Here is an 18,360-nt window from a genome sequence, read left to right as displayed (position 1 = left end):
CAGTATAAAATGCTGGAGGCTGAGAGGAGTCTTTGAACACCATGAATATAATCTAAAAAGGATGATAAGGCAGGTTGTTGGCCGCCTTCAGAGAGTGAATGAATCGCATTGTCTTTTTTTTAAGGCACAGGGCAGCGGGTAATCCGATATCACGAAACATCTCGTTAACTGTTTGTACTGCAGACTCTGTTGTTGTCCGAGCACACACTGCAGATTAATGCTGGATAAACGCAAACAATGCTAACAGCTGGACAATACAGCAGTCAGGGACAGAGATACCTGCAAACGGGGGAGACGGCGGTGCCTCACCTGGCACGAAAACCAGAACTTGAAGCCAAAGAATCCAGTTAAACTATCATGACAGCCATGAACAGACGGCATTTCAAAATCCATGCATTTGAAATACTGAATATATTGTGCATGGATTCTCCATATAAAACACAATTTAGTCCAGGACTAAGCTTGATCTGTGTCAGTGAAACCTGCCCCCAAATGTACTCATCATGACCTGTGGCTAGTTCATTCTGCAAAGTAAATCCAACCTATATAGATTTTTGCACTTTGACAGGCTTCAGGGTCAAAGCTAAGTTTTATGTTTAGTCCATCTTTACACAATCTGTACATGAGGAAAAATTCCCCCCAGATCACATTTCATAGCAGTCCATGTTTCGTACCGCAAATGAAGTGTGTTTTTAACAAATGATCTCACCGGAAAAACTGAGTCGCGGGAGATATACAGCTTTCCCAGAGGAATTCATCTCTTTACATTGCCATGACGATATCAATATTCAGTTACATTTTGCACAAGATGGATACATTTATAATTTTCCCAGACTGCAAGGCAAAGATTTAGAATTTCTGACAAGAGAAAAAAAAATGTATTGGGTTGTAAAGAAAATTATTTTTCTCATTTTAGCCTGAACAAAGTGTCTATATGATTGTGTTTATACTACACAACGAACAAAGAAAAGTGTAATAGGGAATGACAGGGAACAGGGAAAGGGTAGGCCATGTCGGAGAGGAGGGATGAGGAATATTCGAGATAGAGAGCAGACTCACCGTGTCAGAGAGGAGGGATGAGGAATGTTTGCGATAGACAGCAGACTCACTGTGTCGGAGAGGAGGGATGAGGAATGTTCGGGATAGAGAGCAGACTCACCGTGTCGGAGAGGAGGGATGATAAATATTCAGGATAGAGAGCAGACTCACTGTGTCGGAGAGGAGGGATGATAAATATTCAAGATAGAGAGCAGACTCACCGTGTCGGAGAGGAGGGATGAGGAATGTTCGTTCAGGCTGATGACCCCCTCCCCCAGCTGGTGCCTGCGCAGGCGATTGGAGAAGGTCCTGATCTCCCTCTCCACCTTGGCACCCGAGTCCACCTTGGCCAGGAGCTTCCAGAAGGGCAGCCTGGGACAGGTCGTGCCACACAGTCAGTCACTGTACATACCGTTATATTTCATTACCTCCAGGGAAGGGACATTCAGAAAGAGTACAATTCATCCATGATATCCATCCATCCACCAGTTCACAATGGAAAAAATGCTTCTTTGGTGCTTGATTCTACAGGGGAACCCGTTTTAGTTCTTTATAGAACCCTCTGTCATCGATGTGAAGTGTATAAAAAATAATTTTGCCTGACAAAGATCGGGTTTGACTAGATAGGATTCTTCTATGAAATCACACAGTCAGAAAAAATAGAGAAAAAGGCACCCTAGGTACCCTACAGGTACATAAAACTGTACCCCTTGTCATTGGATAAATAATTAATTTGTACCTTTTTTGTGAGTAAAAGGTGCAAATTTCTTCCAAAAAGAACAGCGTGTCAAGAACAAAGATGTGCCTCCACCGTACCCTCATTTCCGTGAGCGCCGGGTCCCTATTGGAGCCCGTATTTTGGAGAATGTGGGACGGCGGGACCCCCCACCCGCAGCCGCTCACCGTAGGATGCTGAGGTTGGGCGCCCCGCGCTGGCGGGGGTGCAGCCTGCGCCCCACCTCCTGGTGGACGGCCTTGAGGTCGCGGCCCACGCAGACGCTGTAGCGCAGCGGCCGCCGGTCCATCCCGGGCGCCGCCCGCAGGCAGAACTGCGTCCTGCTCTCGAACCCCACCTGCAGGGGCAGCTCCGGGTCTGCCAGCACCGCCACACCTGTCCAACGACACGGGCGCTCGTTTTACTCCAACATCCACCGCGCCGGCCCAGCAGGGGACGGGCTGCCCCTCCCGGGAGGAAGGACAGCTTAACAGCCCCGTGTTGTGGAGATTTCCCTTACTATGTGGAGTTGAAGGCGCTACAGAAACACCTTGAAAGTGTCAAAAATGAATGTGCATTTAAACGAGCCGTTTGGACGTCTGTGACATCACTTTGATACGCTTGTTTGCTTCAGCACAGCCCACCTCGTAATTGGCAACAAATCCCCCAAGTGCCCGGCACACACTGTGCTCAGTTTGGTGGAGCTAGCCAGCCAATCAGCACAGCGGTTCATTGATATCAATGAGCCTTAAAGACACAGTCACTAAAACAACCTGTTCCTTGGTGAAGCTCAAGAGAGGCACTAATGTAAAACTTGCAGTGAACATATTTTATTTTAATTGAACGTCCCTTATGTTGAGAGGAATACTGTAGAGCTCAGGGAAGCCAACATGTCCTTGTTTGAGGACGCTTACGCTTGCTATTTGGGGGTTCATATTACATTATTTTAGCAGAAGCTTTTATCCGGATGGGCTAAGGCTTAACCAACAACATAGACCTAATATTGTTTTAAAATGCTAAATATTCTTGGTCACACAATATTTTAAAGAATCGGAATTTCGAGGCTCGGTAAAATTCAGTTCAAAGCGCATTTTTATAGTTTCGTTCAAAGGAATGACGCGTGATGTGCGCATGCGCAAAATGTATTCGGGTGTTCCGCGTGCATACAACTCGTAACTTACCTGAAAGGTAAATTAATATGTTAATATGGCATCATTGTCTGCATTTATTTTCCGAAAGTTAACAATTTCTGTCAGTGTACCGTATTAGCAATAGCTGAGATCTATCCTAGAAACGTTCAATATGGATAGGATTACAGCAGGTATCTGGCTACAGGTGTTGTTGCAGTTGCCGGTAAGACTAAGAGTTTATTTGTTGCCCTATGGGGCGTCTTTCAGTTAAACTCCCCTTCCAACCAGCTCGAAAACAAATCTACATGATCTAGCAATGCTAAAACGCCGTTGTTGGCTTAATTGGTTGACATTTCTACATTCTTCAGAATTATAACTGGAAAGAGATTCGGTCACGGTCATTCCAAGACCTCACACGCTGGCAAGTTTGGTTTGGTTTTTAGCTTCGGAAACGATTTAGTTTTCCACATTGCCCTTTTCGTGCACACATTACTTGAATGCCTTGTATGGTTTTGGTAGGATGTTTCCTTTACAGCGGATTTGACCATCTGCAGAATTTATTTTTTATTTTTTTCATTTCCGAATAAAATTATGGACATAAATTTAACCTTGAAACGGTAGCTTAGCGCCCCATGAAAAAAGACCCAAGACCAAACAAGAAAAAGAAATCAACAGCACCAACGTCCGGATACTCGTTATGTAGCAAACACATTCACTTCATAACATAAACAAATGTATGTTATGGCTTGTAAACAAGCGGACAGTTGTGCCATAATCCGTTTAGAGGTGCGTCTGCGTGCGACAGAGAGCGCGCAAACAGACTAATAACGCTGTACATGGCATTGTTATGGCATTTTGGCATGGCATCCCTTCTGAAAAAAATATATCAAGCTAGGTCGCATACTCAACATGGTTTGGCCGGCTCAAGCTATGTTTTGAAACAGCTGGCAGCTGGTATTTCAAACTGGTGAGAGCTGGATTTTACACCAGGGATCGCAAATCATTTACAAAATTCCATTGCAACCGCTGTTTTTAAAGTTCTACACTTACTTTTGCTTGGAAGCTTATTTCTGAACTTTAATTAGTTGTTAAATTATTTTTCAAGTCATGTAGATTCCTCTTGCATTTGATCCTAGTACCGTATTAATACCAGTCCAGTGGAAAGGAGGAGGAGATGGAGGGATGAGGGCCTGAAGAAGGCCCTGGAGGGAGAGCACCCTGTAGCGACTGGAGCAGCCCTGTAGCAGCATCACTGCAGGTATCTTCAGCCATTACGTGTTTGACCTTCCCTTTTCAATAAACATCTCATTGCATTTCTTGTAAATGTACTGTACAAACAATTCAACTGACATAGTGCGTTTCCAAAACGTCAAAATGAGGCAATGCACTCACTATTAAATGAGTGCATTGCAGTTTCCACTACAGGACTTAATTAAACCAAGGCAGTGTGATCTACACACATACAAAAACTCAAATCAAGAAATGTAATAGGTTTGCCGCAACCTAATGTACACTAAAGCATATAGTGTACATGAACAATGGTATATAATGTCAATATGCAGGACAATATAAGCCTGGTATCAGTTTTGATTGGAATAGAGGGCTGCCCTATTTTAGTCCTTTGAGCCTCTTCCCAGCTAAAAGTGGCAGAGCCATAAGTTTAGCAGAGCATATTTTGAGAAGGGTTGTTCTATGGTTACCTCAGACAGTTGAGTAGCTTCATCTTATTCAGAACCGTACTGCTGCGCACGTAGTCAAACTGGCATGTTTTCCTTAAATTGTCCTTGGTGAGTTCCGGTGTGCTGAAATGTTGGAACTCAGCACAGCTCAACATTGTGTAATTTCTCGATGATGATTTCAAGGTTTGAACTACGGGGCCGTTTTCAGAGAAAGCGAGTTCAATTTAATTTAATGGGCTCGAGTGAGGGTCTGAGGGAGCCGGGATTTTGAGGTGCTCAAAACATGTACATGCGGGAGTTTGTATTAATAGCCAGTCCAGGCGTCTTGGATGGCATGTTAGCTGCAGGTTTCCAGGAATAGCGGGGTAGCTTTAGCCTCCCCCTTCCGTGGGGTCATCATTGTTTTGCCGTCGTCGACAAAACGGTCACGCGTTCTTTCCCCTCCCGTTGCGTCTTGGGTCTAGGCGAGAGTGGCCAATGAGTGAAGACATTGGTCTGGTAGTAACAGTTTTTCACTGTCAAATATACTTGAAATTATTTAACTTTAAGATTCAATGCTGGTAAAATTTGAAACCCCTTCATTCTCTGCAGTCCCTGGAATGTTTTTCAAGGAAACGCATTACTCACCAACTTCTACACTGTCACGACTGAAGATTCTTCTTCTAAATAAATATGTGTAATAAAACAATGTCAGCAATCGTAAGGTTGTTGAAAGGGTGAAATATTTAAAATGAAGTATCTGACCCAGATGTGACACTAACGCGTGCTCTAGCTGTGACTTTGATGAAGTCGAGCTGTCAGGGCCCACATCTTCAGACCTCACCACAACTTTTGTCAAACTCTTTTTTTTTCTTTGATATTTTATATTTCCCAGACAGTTTGTAATATATCCTGACATTTATACTCTCTCTTCAATCGGAGTTCTCTCCTCGTAAAACCGCAGGACACTGCTCTCGTCTGCATGTTTACCAGCTGACATGGAGAGAGAGGATCCCTGAAAGTCCCGGTGGCAGCACGTTCGCATTAGCACCGCAGTATCTCAGCACATTGAGTGGGTGTTATACTCATGTGATGTGGTGGTTTGAGCAGTGTGTTTACCCAGGAGGCTTGGAGGTTATTTTGTGGCTTTGGCACCACCAGCTCTTCAGCTGACTTTGCTGCATTGCCAAGCTGCTCATAAAGTGAATGGAGTCCAAAAAATGTTTTCAAAATTGCTTGCACGTACAGCAGACATGCAAACTAAACAGTTCTTCAGGTGTACAGTGTATTTCTCTCATCCTATTGGTCATCTTGCTCTCTCTGGGCGCGTCACTTTGTGACTGTGGGTCTACACTCTTCAGGTGTATTTATAATGAAATGTCTAAAATGGATCAAGGAAGATAAGATGGTCCATATCTTTAGTTGTACTACATAAAAACAACATGTCAAATGTGACTGTACGTGTTGAATGTGTAAATGTGCGGGTATGTGTTAAATATGTGAATGTCTGGGTATGTGTTAAAATGTGTAAATGTGTGGGTACATGTTAAGTGTAAATTAAGTGGGTACATGTTAAATGTAAATGTGTCGGTACATGTTAAGTGTAAATGTGTGGGTACGTGTTAAATGTGTAAATGTGTGGGTATGTGTTAAATGTGTAAATGTGTGGGTATGTGTTAAATGTGTAAATGTGTGGGTATGTGTTAAATGTGTGGGTATGTGTTGAATGTGTAAATGTGTGGGTATGTGTTAAATGTGTGGGTATGTCTTGAATGTGTAAATGTGTGGGTATGTGTTAAATGTGTGGGTATGTGTTGAATGTGTAAATGTGTGGGTATGTGTTAAATGTGTAGATGTATGTGGCCCAGAAGGGCCTGTCAGTGCAGCCTCTGCCCACTCACTCTCTGTGCTGCCTGGTTTGTCTTCGGGCTGCCCATTCCCTGCGTCTCTCGTGAAGTGGCGGTGAGATTATGTGAACCAGATGATTGTGTCCGCAGATGTAGCTGCCCTCACAAGAATTCCTCCCAGTTCTCCGGTTTCCCCCGTCATGCCCCAGCTCTCCCTCACCCTCTGCGAAGCCGATTTGTCCATCAACGCTCCTCTTCTCTGCTACTGCCTGACCCACACGTCCTCAGCCCGCGTTTGCCCAAACCCTGCAAGCTCGGCTTTTATGGGTACCCCGCTCTGTTCTGCGCTGGTCCGACAGAGATTACGTTACACTCATTTCCACACTCTCACGCCGACATTCGGCAGGTGTACTCAAGTGAACCGAGGCAGGGGCTCGTACACAGATTTTGGGCAGAAGAATTAGCTAATACATACGCTTTGGACAGTAAATTGTTAATACAACCAGGGTTAAGTTACTCAAGCAAAGATGAGAAATCGTATTTCTGACCTGCAGTAAATATGCACTGTTTAACCCCTTCCCCGCCAATTATTTTGGAAAAAACCTGTCATTTTCAGACGAATTTGTTAAATTATATTTAATATAGTATGTTTTATGCTGATTATGAAAAATAACTTGTATTTCATTTTTTTCCCATTTTTGTGGTTGAAATTTTATTTTGAAAATACCATTTTCGGCAAAAACGTGTTAACTTGTCTTCCCATAAACCATATTTTTTTCCCATATTTTTTTCCTTTTTTTCATATAATTTTATTACCAAAAGTAAAGGGGAATTAAAATTTTTGTTTTTTATTACGTATACTAGCAAAAATATAGCAGAAATTAAAATGATTTGCAAATATAAATGAATGAAATTACTTATGAATGAAATTATTTGGAATTATTTTATAGCACAAATTACCTTTATTTGCATATATATTCAGTCAGCAAATTTATGAATGGTATTATCTGTCATCAGACGTATCCAAACTTCTAAGCGAAGGTTCATATTCACCATCTTCCCCTGAACTAAACATTTGGGGTGGGTGTAATTTGTTGAAAAAAATAACGAACAACGAATGAACGGCGCAAATCTTTGTGTTGTCTTCATATTGCCCAACGCCCTGCATACAGTCTTAATTTGATCTTCCCAAACTGTTTTTTAATTAGTAAAAACTTGTTACTCAAAAAAGAGTTGCACCTAAGAACATAAACTGTAAAGTGAAAAGACCATCTTCAACAGTGGTGTCCAATCGTGTGCCACAGACGGCCAGGAGTGTCACTACACTACACTACACCAGCTGATTTGACTAATTTGCTCCCTCCTCTCTGGTTGAAGGTGTGTTAATTTTGTGAAATCAGGACCCCTGATCTAGAACCTAAGAATATGAGAAAACATAATTAAGAGAACAGGCCATTCAGCCCACCTAGATTATAAGAATATGTTATGAGGAGAACAGGCCTAGCAGCACATCCAGGCTTTTCATTTATGTGCAGAGTAATCCAGCGTTGTGTCGAGCCTATTGCTGAATACCCTGAGCATCTCTGTCTCTGTTACTGATCTGGGAAGATCTTCTCCACCTGTCCTTCCTGACTGAAACTGAAAGCAGGGCCTTAGAATAGTGCTTCTCAACTCCAGTCCTTGGACCCACTTGCCAGAAGGTTTTTGTTGAGCGAGGGCATTTAACTAATTGAACTAATCGAGGGCATTTTTGGTGATATGATTGGTTCAGCCATTAAATCAGGTGTGGGAGTACCTGGTTACAACAAAACCTTCTGGCAAGTGGGTCCTGAGGACTGGTGTTGAGAAACACTGCCTTGGAATACACTACTACTAAACCTTTTTTGAAAAAAGGTTTACGCAAAATATCTTTTTTGGAAAACTTCATACGAGGGAAGCTTTTTAGGCAGTCCCACAAGGAGACCGGATATTGGGTGCATCCTAGGAAGACAGGAAGTTGATAAAGGACTGTGACAGTCCCCCGGGTTTGTGGCACAGGGACACAGAGAGTTGCAGGTTTTTCCCCACCATCGTGGTCTCTCCCAGTCTGGCTCTTCACTAACCTGTGTGTACTCGCCTGGCAGCCAATCTTAGAAAAGCACATAACTGACAGAATATTATTTTTCTATTGCCGGTAAGTAGGAGGCGGTTCTTGCAGGTCCTTATTCTCTCAGAAAAAAAAAAATCATTTGACCAGCTCTTCTATTACAGAAGAATAAAAAAATAAAATAAAAAAAATCCATAAATCTCACGCGGCCCATATTTTTGCGTTATTGGTTCCAGACTTTTCCGAAGACAGGTATTCTCTTTAGCGCACCGAACAGGCCGTCCTTTACAAATGATCGCTGTAAAAACAACCAAGGAAGGCAAAGTCTTTCCATGCCATATTTGTAGTAATGAGCGAGAGAAAAGCCGTGCTCTGGGCCAGACGGGCTGTCTTAAGTCCGCTCTCTCTGTCAGTGCTCAGGCTTTTCAAAGAAAGCCTTTGTCTCTAACTAGGAAAAGTTCCTAGGAAAAACAACGGGATGGAATGAGCCTAATCGCTCACAGAGAATGGAGTTTTCGTCCTGACTTCATCGTTCTCTACGATTGCTGTCTCGCGAGAAACGTGTCGCGCTGCACTCAAATGAACTCCGAGGTCACTCGTAACGTTCAGGTTCAACAGCAAGCAATTTATGCTCATTACACTCATGTTCACTCGGGACTGTATTCCTTTCAGTAGCTAGTAAGTTTTGTTTTTGTGAAAAAAAAAAAAAGACAACGGATCTTACTGATAGGAGCCCCAGAAGCGATCAAAGGTTGGACCCAAGACTCTTAAGATACAGAACGGCATGTACGGTAGCCGACATCATTATCTTCAGGAGTTAGTGGTTCAAACAAAGGCTTACACACACTTACATAAAAGGCCAATTTGTTGCAATAACTAAAAGGAGAGATATGTTCAGCCAAACCAAAGGCTGAACACAAAGACCTTGTGTTCAAGATATTGAACACAAGGTCATCAGAGGTTAAGCCAGAGATTACAGTATCTAGATGGTTGTAATCAACTTATGCCAAATCCTGAACATTTTGTCCCCACAACCAAATGGTTAATCGCATGAACTCTAAACAACACTGGACCTCCATCGACCTCCTTAATTCTGAAGGAAAGCCAACCGTGAGCTTTCTGCCCTCGACCAGGGGTCTGCAGTTTTAGCTGTCTGCTTTCTCAGGTTTGAATTGGCTGTAATGTACTTCAGGGTGTTCTTCACCTGTTCTGCAGGTACAGTGTTAGGGTGTGCCTCTTCTGGAAGACTACGTCTGATAATTGTGGTGAACAGAAATTTTTCAGATTTCACAGATTTCCCTGTATTTTAGTCTATATTTTAACGGGGCTTTCTGACTCTGCTTGTCATTATTATTACTGTAGGTTCTCATTGCATTGTATACACAGTCCTGAAGGGAAATCTGGTCAACCTAAATATAATGCCGCACAGAAAAGTGGGCTTCATGCGGCCTGTAGCGTAGTGGTTAAGGTACATGACTGGAACACACAAGGTCGGTGGTTCGATCCCTGGTGCAGCCACAATAAGATCCTCACAGCCGTTGGGCCTTTGAGCAAGGCCCTTAACCCTGCATTGCTCCAGGGGGGATCCGAAACTATAACGGTCTGCTATAATACAACATGTACGGTGGTACTGTAGGTCGGTTGTGTTGGATAGATGGCCAACGGATGAACAAGGGCAAGGGACGACTGACACCCGATTGGGTAGACTGCGTCTAGTTCGTTTTTGGTTCGATGCACATTTGATCTCCAGCGCCTGGTTCGAAGGTTTGATCAGAGTTCAGGTTCTGTGTGCGAGGTGTACTGCGCTGACACGCATTGCCAGGCTGTTGTTTGCATGACTCATACAGCGGGTCGGGACCGCTCGTTAATGTTGTTCCTACCAATGAACAAATTCTAAGTGAGAGAGAATAGGTGAATGCGCCAAGTTGTCTTAAATCACTCATTTTAAGAGATTTAGGCGATTTTATGAACAGATCTGTTCATACCAGCGTTTTTTTGTGTGAGGCCCATTGTACTTCCTCAAAAAAAAAAGAGAAAAAAAACACTATTTCATCAGAGGTGACCCGCTAGGCTAGCCATTATCTCCGTTATCAGCTCAGCTCATGAAAGACGGTCAGAACTGCTCCCACACACGCATTCTGTTACCTAACACTTCCTGTATGCCTTCTGCCGCACACATTGTTATGCTAGCATTGTCTCCCGCTGCTATTTCCAGAGCTATGCATGTCTGTTGGGTGGTTACTTGGCAACGTGAAACTTTTTTTTTTTTTTGGAATTGGACAGCCTGTTATTTATTTTCGAGTCGGTGTAGGAGTTGGGTGGTTAAGGCCGTGCTATTGGAGGAGACTTGCGTAAGGCTTGTCCCCTCTCCGCTAAGACCTGTCGCGGTATTACGTAAATCATAATGCCTGTGCGACCAGTCATCTGGGAAGTCACAGTACAGCTTTGTGTTTTTGTCACATGATGGTCATTATTCCCGTTTGATCGTTTCATGCCTCCGCCATTAATCTGGCCCTGAGCAGCTGCCGGGGGAGGGGGAGGGGGGGGGCAAGGGGGAGGGGAGGGGGGTGTTATGTGGACTGGGCGGGCAAGGGGGAGGAGGGGGGTATAACACCAGAATCACACTCAGAAATAAAGGTAGGATAAAATGTAAAAATGTACAAATGCCTGTTGCTGGGGAGGTACCCTATGAGTACGTAAAGCTGTGTCCCTAGTCACATAATATAATCAATTACTTTTTTTGCTCTGAAAACATACACAAGGGCATATCACTGTACTTTCAGGGTATATTGGGGAAATTTTATACTTGAAGAACAAAAATGTACCTCCACTGTCGCTTTATTTCTGAGAGTGTACCTGATTGATATATCTCCCCATCCTTCCCTTGGGTGTGTCAGCTCCACCTCTGTCTGAAGGTACAAACCTTCCCATTCTTAAAAGCTTTTTCTGTGCTCCATTGATCTTGCCTGGTGAAAATGAGCCAAACCAGAGGACCAGAAGGCAGGGTTTGCAAGTATTTAATTGGTTCCAGTACACCGGACAATCTCAATAAAGTGTATAAAAGTTCATTATTAGGCTCTTAATGAGTCCCAATCGGAGTTTCATTCTAAGTGACCAGGAGCGTGTGTGTGTGTGTGTTTGTGCATGTGAATGTGTGTATTAAACACAGGCGACAGGACTGAGCGTGTGTGTGTGTGCATGTGAATGTGTGTATTAAACACAGGCGACAGGACTGAGCATGTGTGTGTGCACGTGCAGGAAATCTGAATTAACGTGGCCGAACAGCTGTCTGTAGCAGCAGCGCCAGCCGATGGCACACACAATGTTCTTCAGGAAACTGAGACAACCTCAAACTCATCACCCGGAAATGGCCCCAAACAGGTATTCATGGTGCAAACAATGTTTCTACCTGCAGAGGTCTTCACCCGGTGTGGCTGTTCATCATCCAGCATACCCCGATGAAGCAACAAAGGCCAGTATCGCTGATATTTGTACTTAACCCTTTAATATTCTGCTTGACTGTTTGGTAGAGCATATCACATGTTTTCCATGGCTCTTTACTTGGCGAGGACATTAAAGGGTTCAATTTTATTTGCTAGTTGATTTTAGCACTACTGCTCCGGTGTGAGTACACTCGGGTATCTAGTTTAAGTTTATAAAAAGTTAAATAAATATAAGCATATGCATAGCATGTAATTTAGAGCAAAAGGACATTTCGAAACTGTCGAATCTGGACGCGTTTTAAAGAGACTTTTTTCCCAGTTTTCCCAGAGCCACTTGAGCTCCTATAGCCGCCTGCTTATTTGGTTGGTTGAGTCAATGGATCTGTGTAAGATCATCTGCTAAATGAAGGTAGTGGGGTGTAATGCAGCAGGATATTCTGGGGCCGGGGTGATATGGAAACAAGCACGTCTCCGGCTACAGGTGCCTGACACCAGTCCTGATCTTTCTGCTTTTGCAGCATTGCACTTGCTCTTACTGAATGTTCCTGTCAAGCCTACACCTTGTGCACTAGTCCACACTTGACAAAAAGGGTTCTATGGCTTGTCACCATCAGGGGACTCTTTTCAGTTCTTTCTGGAACTCTGTGTGATAGGAGTGAAGAGTGTGTGAACTCCCAGATTGAACCATTTTGCCCAACGCAGAACCTTTGAGTGACAGGGTTCCTGTGAGGAACCTTTTGGAACCCTTTCTGCTGAGTGTCCGTGTGTGAGTGTGGTAGACGAGTGTGCTGGTCTATGATTGGAGCAGCACTCTCAGAAAAAAAAAAGAAAAATGTACCCTGGTGTAGTCATTTTATTTGAATTTTGCACTTTTTCCAAGCAAAAAAGGTACAAATGAATTGTATGCTGCTTGCTTGGTACAAGTTTTATGTAACGATATGGTACTGCCACGAGCAGTTGTTTGTCGGCACTTTTTGTAAATTCATTTCTGAGAGTTTATAGGGACAGTCGTCCCTGCGATTGGGTCTGGCTATGATCAGCAGCCGGATGACCAGGCTTCCACTAGCCAATCACAAACAAGTCAGGACTCCACTGGCCAATCACAAAAAAAGTCAGGGCTCCACTGGCCAATCACAAACAAAAAAATTCAGGACTCCGCTGGCCAATCACAAAAAAGTCATGACTCCACTGGCCAAACATGAGTAACCAGTCCACAGCTGGCCAATCACAAGCTTAGGTCTCAAGGATCATGATGATGTATTCAGTGAATTACTCATCCACTGGCATCTCTCTGTGTCCCACCAACACCCCCCTCCCCCAAAAGCCTCCCCCCCCCCCCCCCCCCCAGCTACAACTGGAGCCCCCAAAATACCCCCAGCCCGTTATTAAAGCTCCCGGTGCTGTTCGGCTGCCCTGGTCCTTTAAATAGAAACATAAAAGTCTGACCCGACGCCCGATTTGTGATTCCGGTTTATAAAATAGGATCAGTGGATTGCATTCATTCGCTGCCTAATCCTCCCTGTAATATGCCTGGGGGCCCGGGGCCTGGGGCCAACGTCGTGTTGTTGTGATGCCTGTCCCCTCACAGCCCGGGACGTGTCCTGCCTTCCAATACAAACAGACACGTGTGTCGAGTGCTGAAAGCTGTGCTCCAGCTGACCGTCTGTGATCTTCGTCAGACGCAACCTGTCTCTCTCCCCTGATTTCCCTGGCTTAAACCATTGTTCTCTCACTCACCACCTCCGCTGGTGTGTGGTGAGCGTTCTGCCGCAAAATGGCTGCCGTTGCATCACCCGGGCGGGTGCTACGCATTGGTGGTGGTTGAGGCAAGCTTCCCCCCACATCAGTGTGAGTGTCAGAAAAGCGTTATATAACGCAGTTAACTCGTGCTCATTTACTGCAGCAATTCAGTGCCTTTACTCACGGGGACAACAGCCACACCCCAGAGGGGAATCAAACCAACAACCTCCTGTAAATCCAGTATAAAACTCTACTGCACCGTGGCCCCTACCACCAGCCCTGAAGGACATTTAGGGGCACATTATTATTATTATTATTATTAGTTATTTAGTGGACGATTTTAATGAGACTAATCAGGGGACAATCCCCCCTGGAGCAGTGTGGGGTTAATGGCCTTGCTCAAGGGCCCAACAGCAGTACTGATCTTATTGTGGCTACACCCAGGGCTTGAAGCACCAGCCTTCCAGGTCCCAGTCGGGCACCTTAGCCACTAGACGACAGGCGGCCCAGCTTGTTTGGTGCGATGGTCTCTTACCTGACGAGCCCAGGAAGTACCGCTCCAGCACGGGCCCGTACCCGCCCGGGTTCTCCCGCAGGTCGCCGACGGTGAAGGGCTGCATGGACGTGTTGGCGGCGTTTATGGGCCAGTTCTGCGCCTGGACACTGGCGCCCCCGTACCACGACACGTTCCCCATGGAGAAGCAGTCCTGACGGGGGACACGCAGAGAGAGAGGTCAGCGCACCGCCGGTCTTTCTGATTCACCGTGACATCATCGGATGTTTTATCTGCTGAGTAGGCGTTCCGGTATCCAGAGTAGCTTGCCCCTTGCCGAGCTTATATTCTGATATTCTCCCCACTTATACAGGAAGGATGTTTACTGAACCTATCCAGGTTACGCCACTCACTGAGCAGTACAGAGCTCCAGACGTGAAAAGACCCTTCAATCTCTGATTTACCTGCCGACACTTAACCGTCACCCAAAATAACGTGATTATTGTAACCAGGATATAAATAATAACAATGGTATTTTGCCTTAATGAGCAGAAACATGAAGAGCAAACAAAAACACTACCGATTCATGAATTTACTTGAGTGGGTGAAAAAACGTTTTTATAGATATATATTTTTTTTTATCTCGCTGAGTGTTTAAATGCACAGATTTCAGACTTGACTCAAGTTAGAGGACACTGCACATATGAACGCATTTTCCCATCCGTTCTTTATACTGTTGAATGATAATATGCGTTTGTTACAATTGTGAAGCGTTACAATTGCGCCGGTCCTCCCCTACTTTACAGTTATACGTTTATTCTGAATAAATAACTTGATGGTAGATTGATAGATCCTACAGAGGAGAAGGAAAGTGAGAAATGTTAACGGCCCCCAGTGATGCACGTGCTTCGTTACCAGGTTTATAATTCGGTACTTCCTGAGCGCGGTGCAGTATGGTACATAGGCTACCCGGAGACCGAAAAGCATTTCAAAACCTTTCCATTTATTCATTACGGATATCTATAACACCAGCCAGAGTCAGTTACCACAGAAGCCTTCACAGGAATTTTATGTCACAAAGTTGTTTTTATATATTGAAATGCTCCTGAATGTTCCTTCCCGTTACATTGTAATTTGCGGGATTTTTTTCTTTCTTTATAAAAAGTGACATTTGGCAGAAAGATTTTGTACCGTGCCAGCATGGAGATAATTTAGCTGAGCGAAACGGAAAAATAGACATATGATACAAATCACGCTCAATTGTCTTAATTCACTGGAATGTTTGCGACTTCAATGCAAAGAAGAACCGGTCCTCAATAGGCTTAACAGCGATGCGCTTCATGCCGTTGTATGGCATATTTTGACAAATAGTTTAATGAGGCCTATGCTCATCTCTGTGAATGCACATTCATTTAAATGGACAAAGCAGTTTAATGGCAAATATATTTTGGCAAAGAAATACATAAAACATCACTGTAAGAGATTTTTGATTGATTGTAGCCTATTCACCTATGCAGTTGCCTTTGTGTCCTTTTCATAGACCTACTCCCTGTGGCAAGCTAAGCTGTTTGGTGTCACCTGAAAAAAAAACTATAACGGGATTTGCTATTCGGCTACTTTAGTTTATCCGGAAAGTACAGCTTTAAACGAGCTTACATAATGTCTTTAATTCAGGAATGTACAAACTGGAGGATTTGTTTCAAAATATCCGGAATACTCTCTCGAAAAGATTTGGAGAGATTAAGCTGTGCAAATCTTAGTTAACTAAATATACTACTTTGAAATGTGTTGCCTTGCCCATTGGTCACTATAGTGTAACTTGCACATAGGAGACGACAGCAACGTGGTTTTCCTATTATTGCTGGGCGAGCAGGTCATCTTAGGAAATTCTAAAGGCAAACCTACCTTCAGATCTACTTGACAATGGAGGGCTGTCCATGTTATATTGTAGCACTCCGTCTCCGACGCGTCATCCGACTCCAGAGCGATCTTTACGTCTGCAATCGAATCCCACGTATAGCAGAACTCTGTCTTGTTGAGCCAGCAGAGGTTTCTGACGAAGGGAATCTCCGTGTCGGAGGTTTCCACGTTTCCCACGTCAATCTCCACAAAGGTCTTGTCTTCGGCCAGCGTCTGTACGACCAGAGAGTGCGTCCGTCGTTCCCAGATGAGTCCGCTGAAGCCGCCTCGTAGGATCCAGTTTTTATTGGGCTGATCCACCACTTGCCAATAGATGATCCCGATGGTCATAACGAAGAAGATGGCAACGCCGAGACAAGCGATCGCCCCCTTCCAAGTTTCGTTCATTTCTTTCAGTCCTGTGTCCCATGTCACTTCTGGAATGGGGCTCGGATTCCTGTTACGCGCATGCGGCATATTGTTTTGAAAAATAAAAAAAATAAAATAAAAATGAACAAAATACAAAACAAAATTTAATAAAAAAAAATAAAAATGGAGGGGGAAAAAAAATCTCAAAAAGCCAAAAATCGCTAATGTTTCATCACGTCACGCTACTTCACCTGTGAGCAAAGTTAGTAACTTATGCATCCGTTATTCATGCGCATTTACTATGCCAACCACTGAAAGCAGCCGTGTGAGCTAGCGAGCCAGCATCCCCATTGCTGAAATTTGCAGTAAAAGCGATGACTTACCACATGTTGCTTTATAGCCTTTGCTTTGTAATGGCATTGATCGTTGAGCTGTGAGCAGTCTTACCGGGGTTCGGCACTAATGCCTGCGAATAGCTCCTTAGACGCTTATCTGCTTGCCGCTGCACTTTTTCGCTGCCGTCTGACGTAACCCCCAGACCGCCGTTCGAAAAGGAGACGCGAAAGCGATTAGGACGCGGACCCGCTTCGCAGATCTGGAGCGGCAGGTTGGGGCGAACGGGCCACCGGCCGTGGGAAGGGGACGTCCACGGCTCCCCCCGCTGCGCGCTTCACACGGCATGACTCCGTGGGTAACGGACGTGTTTGTCACCCGGCCAGATTGCTTTCACTGTCCAACTCGGGCTGTCAGTCTTGAGCGGAATGAAAAATATGAAATAAGACACTGTTACTCAAACTAAAACAGTCGCCCAACAGGTCAGCAAGCAATAACAGTTCGATCAAATGCGAAACGAAGGCTGTATTGCGAAACGTAGCCTATATTGCATTGCCTCCGTAAGTTAATTAATTGCCTTTTACGTTGGTACTTGGGTCTATTTCTTTTAAGTTCTTAAAACTATTCACTTCCTTACCGTTTATGATAATATTGAACACAATTATTTGAAACGACTCGGATGCGTAAAGGTGATTGTAGAAATGGACGTCAACCTGTTACAAAAATGCGCCACACGTTTTTGTTTATTATAATTAGCATAATAATAATACTAATAATAAAAATACTACTACTAATAATTATGATTATTATACGCCTCGTTATTGTTTAACCCTATGCTGGTGGAAATTGTTTTCAGGCTTATAAATGTAATCTAAATCAGTCCAATTCATTGCTTCGTTGATGAATAAAACAACGGCATTGAACTTCATGAGAGCTTTAGGGATTCCGATTATTATGTGGACGCCAAGTGAATCTGGGCTTTCGGGGACCTTTTCCAACCGCAAAAACTGTTCCCTGTTTTCTGGTTCTCTTGAGGATGTCCGCAAACCTCGGAAAGCCTTATTTTCCGTTGCGCGTTTATGTCACGGAAGAGTCCATACATTATTATTATTATTATTATTATTATTATTATAAATGTGTTTTGCGTTTTGTCTTGCAATAGGAAATCTGAGAGTAACGCTGTCTCGTGCGTATACGCGTGTATGTATCCAAGGCAATGGCGCTAAATTTAATCTCGTTATTTAGCCCTGGCGTGCGCCGCGCGGATATAATTGTCGCGCAGTTCTTATTTGAGGTCACGCGCCCTATCGACATTACATTTAACAGCCTTTGTTATTTCCTCACAACAGCCGCGCAACGTGCTGGCCCACACTCATTTTACAATTAATTTGAAGATGGCTGCGTTTGCAAAGCAGTTTGTTTCATCATTATTTATTATTTATTATTGTTGTTATTATGACATTTTTATCATGCAGCGAGAACAGGTGATGGTCATTACATATTTTACTTTTATGTAGCCTATTGTTTGTTTTATTGTGAAGTGTTCCGTTTTAATTTTGGTCTCCGAATAACATGTAATGTTGGTGCCAATGCACTTTAAATAAAATCT

General features: G+C 43.9%; 1 protein-coding gene across 1 annotated transcript in view; it reads right to left on the bottom strand.

Moving 5' to 3' along the window:
* Positions 1-16,564, bottom strand: part of LOC133111178 (SITS-binding protein-like) — a 32,331-nt gene extending 15,767 nt beyond the window's left edge. Inside the window, exons 1-4 of the mRNA XM_061221340.1 lie at positions 16,056-16,564; positions 14,193-14,364; positions 1,942-2,149; positions 1,260-1,410 (exon numbers count right to left, since the gene is read on the bottom strand). Coding sequence (XP_061077324.1) covers positions 1,260-1,410; positions 1,942-2,149; positions 14,193-14,364; positions 16,056-16,526 — 1,002 coding nt within the window. The 5' untranslated portion in view covers positions 16,527-16,564. The remainder of the gene's footprint in view (positions 1-1,259; positions 1,411-1,941; positions 2,150-14,192; positions 14,365-16,055) is intronic.
* Between the last annotated feature and the right edge of the window lie 1,796 nt (positions 16,565-18,360).

Source organism: Conger conger, chromosome 15 (assembly GCF_963514075.1).
Source record: "Conger conger chromosome 15, fConCon1.1, whole genome shotgun sequence".
In the NCBI taxonomy this organism is placed as follows: Eukaryota; Metazoa; Chordata; class Actinopteri; order Anguilliformes; family Congridae; genus Conger; species Conger conger.
This window is presented reverse-complemented; position numbering and strand designations above follow the sequence as displayed.